The sequence below is a fragment of the Alosa pseudoharengus genome, unplaced genomic scaffold (assembly GCF_046254945.1).
Source record: "Alosa pseudoharengus isolate Yale_2024_CS ecotype anadromous, Long Island Sound unplaced genomic scaffold, YU_APseudo_1.1 YU_APseudo_1.1_scf_3, whole genome shotgun sequence".
Taxonomy (NCBI): domain Eukaryota; kingdom Metazoa; phylum Chordata; class Actinopteri; order Clupeiformes; family Clupeidae; genus Alosa; species Alosa pseudoharengus.
Window position 1 is genome coordinate 32,109,884 of NW_027468718.1, and position 6,350 is coordinate 32,116,233.

General features: G+C 38.8%; 1 protein-coding gene across 2 annotated transcripts; it reads right to left on the reverse strand.

Annotated features, from left to right (window-relative positions):
- Positions 1-222: 222 nt before the first annotated feature.
- Positions 223-4,863, reverse strand: LOC143099731 (uncharacterized). 2 transcript variants are annotated; one of them, XM_076262655.1, is made up of 6 exons: positions 4,654-4,863; positions 1,526-2,435; positions 1,175-1,271; positions 962-1,072; positions 548-714; positions 223-408 (listed from the first exon to the last, which is right to left on the reverse strand). In XM_076262655.1, the coding sequence occupies exons 2-6, from the start codon at positions 2,431-2,433 to the stop codon at positions 234-236; spliced, it is 1,458 nt and encodes a 485-aa protein (XP_076118770.1). In that variant the 5' UTR covers positions 2,434-2,435; positions 4,654-4,863; the 3' UTR covers positions 223-233. The 2 variants fall into 2 exon arrangements, with proteins under 2 accessions (XP_076118770.1, XP_076118769.1); XM_076262654.1 differs by having other exon boundaries at positions 1,526-4,863.
- Positions 4,864-6,350: the final 1,487 nt, after the last annotated feature.

Here is a 6,350-nt window from a genome sequence, read left to right on the forward strand (position 1 = left end):
CCATGGTTGGCACAGAAACTCCTGCACTGTCTGAATTGCTTTGCACCAATTTATCTGTGTTTAGATTATCCATAGTACTAGTGCTACATATGGTTGGCCCAGGGACATCTGCACTGTCTGAATGACTTTGCACTGATTTCTCTGTGATTAGATTGCCAATTGTAGTGCTTCCAGTGGTTGGCAATGGGACATACAGAGTGTCAGAATTACTTTGATCAAATCCTCTGTTTTTTTCAACAACAAGTACAATGAATGAATGTGCATTTATTCTTTATACGTCCAGCAAATTGCAAATTTTGGATGATTGTAAAGTAATCCTCAGCTTTTCCCAGAAGCACTTGAATGAGGTCATCGATGCGCCTGTTTCTGGAGCCGCCGAGAAACTGGTACTTCAGCCTGTGGAAAAATCTGAAGAACAATATTTATAAAACAATAATTATACTGATTGCTATCAATGCTAGACACCTGTTAAATACACAGTAGGATATGTATGGCTAATAACTTAGTATGTATAGCATGTAAGGTTGGGCAAAAATGACATTTTTACCGTTCAATCACATTATTCGTTTCCGAATCCAAGTGGTTGAAGCAACGTCCATAATTTGACCACATGTGCCCAATATCCTCCCAGTGCCTTTTGAAGTAATGGCACACAGCTGGGTACTGTTTAAATTCATGACAGAACTTCTCTGATGTGGCTTTGTATTCAGCAACCTCCAAGAAATATGAAAAACACAAGTTTACATGGTACATGAATCACATCATTTTCAAATACATTAGTGGATGTAGTATGCTGTAACATGATGAAGATATGTCAAAATACTACAAATAAGCTATGTACAGTACACCTAAAACATGCCTAGAATTTCAACTCACAACATATCGCTATAGCCTACTTCACCATAGTAATGCCTATATTATCAAGTCCACGCATGCACAGACCTACTTACAATACACTTACAGTTTTACAAGCCTTGAGTTTGCAAAAAAAAGATATTATGCAATCTCTGATCTTAACATTGGAGGGTCCATGCACACTAGAGTCCGTTTTGGATAGCCATCTTTCAACTGCCTGTTGATTAAGGGAAACAATTAAACAATGGAGGACACTGACTAAATCTGAGAGTGTAAAGAAAAGCTATTGCAATATGCAGTGGACTTAAAAATGATCTACCTGCAAGACGTGATACCAGCACAAAAGGATGGCAGACTCTGGGAAAGTACTTGATAATGCATTGATTTCAGCATAGTCCTTGTCAACCATGAATGCCCTAAAAGGAAGGTTATGGCAAAATGGGTGTGACCAAAACTCAGTGCATGGTGGGGGTGTAGGTTCCAATACAGTATAAATTTTAAAAAAAAATGAACTTGGACACCATACACAGCCAATGTAAAGATGTGCCCAACAGGCTTACGTTTTTAGATTAGTAAAGATACTAGAGAGGCATGAGCCAGGTCATTGACACGAGAACCGTCACACAATTGCAACATGCACACATAAAACAAAACACTGATTTCGGTTTACCTTGGAGGGCACAAGAACTGCTTCCTCAGTTGTGCAAGAGCTTTCTCCAGAGTGTTTTGGCATTCGTTGCTAACAATGGCATATGCCACCGGAACTCCTCGTCCATGATCATCCCTTACAAGGAGTGTGAGCAGAGGAAAGTCATACTGATTGACACAGTGAGTGGTGTCCACAAACACAAGCTGCTTTCCATATTTATCTAAGTTTGACTTCATCATCGGTGTCTGAAGAAGAATAATCAGCTCCTGATATGACGTGTATGGCTGGTAAAATAACACATGCTCTTGCATTGCCCCAGTCAATAAACATTCAACACTCTGGTTGTCATTAGAATTGAAGTGTTTCCTTCTCGTGACAGTTGTTCTCACATTGTCAATATCACGTGGAGTGACAAAGTACATTCTATCATGAACGTTACTGTGTCCTTGATTTCTGGCCCACTTGTGACACTCGGTTAATATTATGTCTGGTTTTGTTCCAAGGGAAAGGAGCTCTTCTATTTTAATTTTCAGCTCAGGGGCCATACAGTTTGAGTGTACATCCCCAGGATCGCTGGTGCTATGGTTAGTATGGTGGTCATATACACGCTGTACAATTACTGTGTAACCTTCCCAATAAGTGCTGACTTTGAATGAGACATAAGCCTTGCAGCCTACAGATCGGTAACTTTTCGGCTTTGGATGTCCAAACCGAAGACAATTAAATTTGAAATAATTTTTTTCCTGGTCTTTCTTTGAGGTGCAATTGAATGTGCTGTATTGTCCATCCAGGTTTTTCAGTTTGCCCATTACAATGGTATGAATATCTTTCTGTTGACGTGGTATGACACAAACATCTAGTTTAGCTTTCCTGGATCCACCTTTTCCTTTCTCTTCATTGATAACTGCTTTTTTAATAATATCCTCCATCTCTGAAAGAAAATAACACATGCTTTTAACCTCCACAGACTTTACTCACAATACTTTCCATTATACAGTTAATAAATAACCCAGCAGCTAAAACTAACCTAACTGGGCATTTGAAATTAACCAAACTTAAGCCAAGTGCCCTGATAGGTTAGCTTTAGGTGCTGGAAAAATGTAGTTTTTGCTATATAGACAGCACTTGTGACCTTGAACAACAGGGCTATAGATCGCATAATGCCAGAGTTATGATTTAATGGCAGCAATTACTCTGGGACTGTAATGCTGTGATTGTCCTGGGCTACCACTTAAATGTACACTATTCAGGTTTAGGTATCTTTACAGACTGTATAGTTCCCTCTAGAGTCACAATGCATTTATATGTTACTCTGCTACTGTAAATAGCAAAGTTCTTCCGACATATATCCCTCCCTACACAATGCAAATGCTTTTGTTGTGGAGGTGAAGGATTAACTACAGGCAAAAACTATCTCCAAAGAGCTTTATATACTGACAAGGTATGTTTTACGATTCTTGCTAGATTTGGCGGGGCACTGGTTTTGGAAGTTGCACAGCTGGTTTCTCGGTAGGGACCCACTAGGCCTATGCTGTACAGCTATGCTAGGTGAACAATTCGCCTATGACAAGTTTGTTTACCATCAAATTGCCTTCATGAAGGTAAAAATATGGCATAACGGTGCATAATCTTGCACGAAGGTCAAGAATAAAAATGACCTTGACTTTACAAACGCTCTATGACAGTCCAGGATAAATGTAATGCTGGTGGTCCTGGATCAACACTTAATGACAGCAAAGATTAACTGTGGGTGTGATTGTCCAGGACTAACAATAAACAACAGTCCAGGATGAATGTCACTCTGTGATGGTCCTGGATCAACACTTAATGACAGCATAGAATAACTGTGGCTGTGATTGTCCAGGACTAACAATAAACAACAGTCCAGGATGAATGTCACTCTGTGATGGTCCTGGATCAACACTTAATGACAGCATAGAATAACTGTGGCTGTAATTGTCCAGGACTAACAATAAACAACAGTCCAGGATTAATGTCACTCTGAGATGGCCCTGGATCAACACGTAATGACAGCATAGAATAACTGTGGCTGTGATTGTCCAGGACTAACAATAAACAACAGTCCAGGATCAATGTAATGCTGTGATGGTCCTGGATCAACACTTAATGACAGCATAGAATAACTGTGGCTGTAATTGTCCAGGACTAACAATAAACAATAGTCCAGGATGAATGTCACTCTGTGATGGTCCTGGATCAACACTTAATGACAGCATAGAATAACTGTGGCTGTGATTGTCCAGGACTAACAATAAACAACAGTCCAGGATCAATGTAATGCTGTGATGGTCCTGGATCAACACTTAATGACAGCATAGAATGACTGTGGCTGTGATTGTCCAGGACTAACAATAAACAACAGTCCAGGATGAATGTCACTCTGTGATGGTCCTGGGCTAACATTTTGCGATACCACAGGATAAATGTGATTCTGTGATGCCCCCTGGACTAACGCTTTATTTTTAATTGCTTATCTGTTTCAATTCAAATTCACTTTCATCACCTCCACTGCTATCAATGAAGGTGTGGCATTTCTGTCTGTCAGAAATAAATTGCCCCCCAACACCACCACTTTCATGTGAGGCAGGAGACTTGCAGCTAATTGTAGCATCGCATATGCATATATGCGTTGCTAATGCCATAACGTTTGATTAAAACACACATTGCTAAGGAGTTTTGTCTGTAATGTTATTTATGCAAACATGTCTACAGACTCACACTGGCTTAGCTTGAACATTTTAGTAGTAAGCTACCTTTAGGCTAGTTCATACCACCACAAGTCTGCTATTGCACTAGCTGGTCATGCTAGGTAGCCTGTTTTTCATAGGATCAAAGTGCTTACAGCCTAATGACAGACATTCCATCATGTTAAGAGATATAACTGGGCACTAATATTTTATTTCTTATCAATATCAGACTTGGTAACTCAATTTTTTCCAATTGTATAACAGCTAGCACACTACCTAGTTATGCTAGATATCATTATTAGATTGTTTTTAGACACATTAACTCTATAATGGTTTTGACATCATATAACCTAATGTCAGACATTACACTTCCCCCCATTACAAATGCAACCCATGCCCCCCAAATTAGTGCTTAAAACTCTTGGAAATAGGCTATCTTACCTGTAAGGCACGATTGTAAAGAATCACACAGTGAAGAATCCACTTGTCTGCGATGGCTAAGTAGCTCTGAAATTTGAAATTGGCGGGAGCCTGTTTTTTTCACCTTCACGTCGCACTTTTAATGACATCACAATCCAAACTTGCCACTGATTGGTTGGTTGTAATGTTAATCCAGGGCAAATAACTTCGTTATTGATCCTGGACTGTTAGTTACTTGGTGATATCAGATCCTGCATCATGCTGTCAGGCCCACACATGTCATGCTGTCAGGCACACACATGCTGTGCACACATTTTGTGGCAGAATATTGCTTTGATATTTGATGTTATTTATTTTATTTATAAAAACATCTCTCTTTATTATTATTAAAATATGCTTTATTTTTATATTATATCTTATATTTTATCTTTAAAAACCTCTGTCTCTCTGCCCCCCCCCCCCCCACACACACACACACATACCTCTCTCTCTGTCTCTCTCTCTCCACATACACACACACACAAATGTGTGTCTTGTACAATGATTTTTAGATTTCTGTTTGGTAAAACTTGAAAAATAAAGTACGTTTTGGCTTTGGAAAAGTAATTGTTTCACTCATTATACAAATAGTCTATGCTGTTTAGGCTGTGGCAGGTTACAGCGGCTTTGGGGCACCTTTTTAGGCATTGGGCTTCTTTTGGGCTTCTTTTTGAGGTGAGAGTTGCTTATTTGTCTCGCGAGAGTTGGCAACACTGATCACGAGTGGTGTGCCTAAATATGGACTCTTTCTGTGGACTCTGACTGTTTGTTTGAGAAGAGGTACTGTTAGTCTTTGCTCTGTTTAAATCCATGATGTGTATTATGGTAATTAAGGCACAATATGTAAGTTTTATTTTAAAGTCTTCAAGGTGCACTATGTAACTTTTTCTGGTAGAGGGTCTGCCATCTTGTTTCATGAAGAGGTTATACTTTGCAGGAATGTTCCACAGTATGGTATAAAACTTATTTACCTTTCATTTATTCAATTAGAGCTGTTTTTATTGCAAAAAATACCTTAACAAACTGTGAGGGGGCTCACCTCTCCACAGATCTGATCTGTAATTTGGCCTGTTGGCATCACCTGATTGTCTCCATGGAGATAAGTTTTATGCCACACTGTGGAACATTCCAGACAGGAAGAGAGAGTGTGGTGTTGTTGTTATGCACCTGGCACTTAAACTTTGTGTGACAGAAATATGTTCAGATTTAAAGAGGTTAATATCCAGATTTAGAGAGGCTTGTCTTCTGGATTATTTCAACTTGGATTCAGTCATAGTTAAAAGAACCATTACATGTAGGTTCTTTGCATGTTTGTATACGTTGAAAAGAAAACGCATCCAATTGTTTTATGGCATACTGTGGAACATTCCAGACAGGGAGAGTGTGGGCTGTTGTTGTGCGCCTGGCACTTAAACTTTGTTAATTGATTCAGTCGAGCTGACATTACATGTAGCTTCTTTGCATGTTGTATATGTTAAAAAAATGCATCCAATTGTTTACAACTATTGACGATGGCTGTTAAATAAAATTCCCAAAAGTGACATTTTCCTCTTATCTTTTCTCAAGCTGTGTATTTACATGTTTTGGTGTAGGCTTAGAATTCATTTTGCAAGTAAATTTTACATTATAACTTGATTATTAAAACATAAAAATATAGCATATTATGAATAGATTTTATG

Bases quoted from the DNA above. Each gene is read 5' to 3' on its own strand.
- LOC143099731 (XM_076262654.1), bottom strand. From the start codon at position 2,454: ATGTGTTATTTTCTTTCAGAGATGGAGGATATTATTAAAAAAGCAGTT. The intron at 1,073-1,174 runs GTAGATCATTTT...CTTAATCAACAG, and splicing joins GCTGGTATCACGTCTTGCAG to GCAGTTGAAAGATGGCTATC. The intron at 409-547 runs GTAAAAATGTCA...ATTGTTCTTCAG, and splicing joins ACGAATAATGTGATTGAACG to ATTTTTCCACAGGCTGAAGT.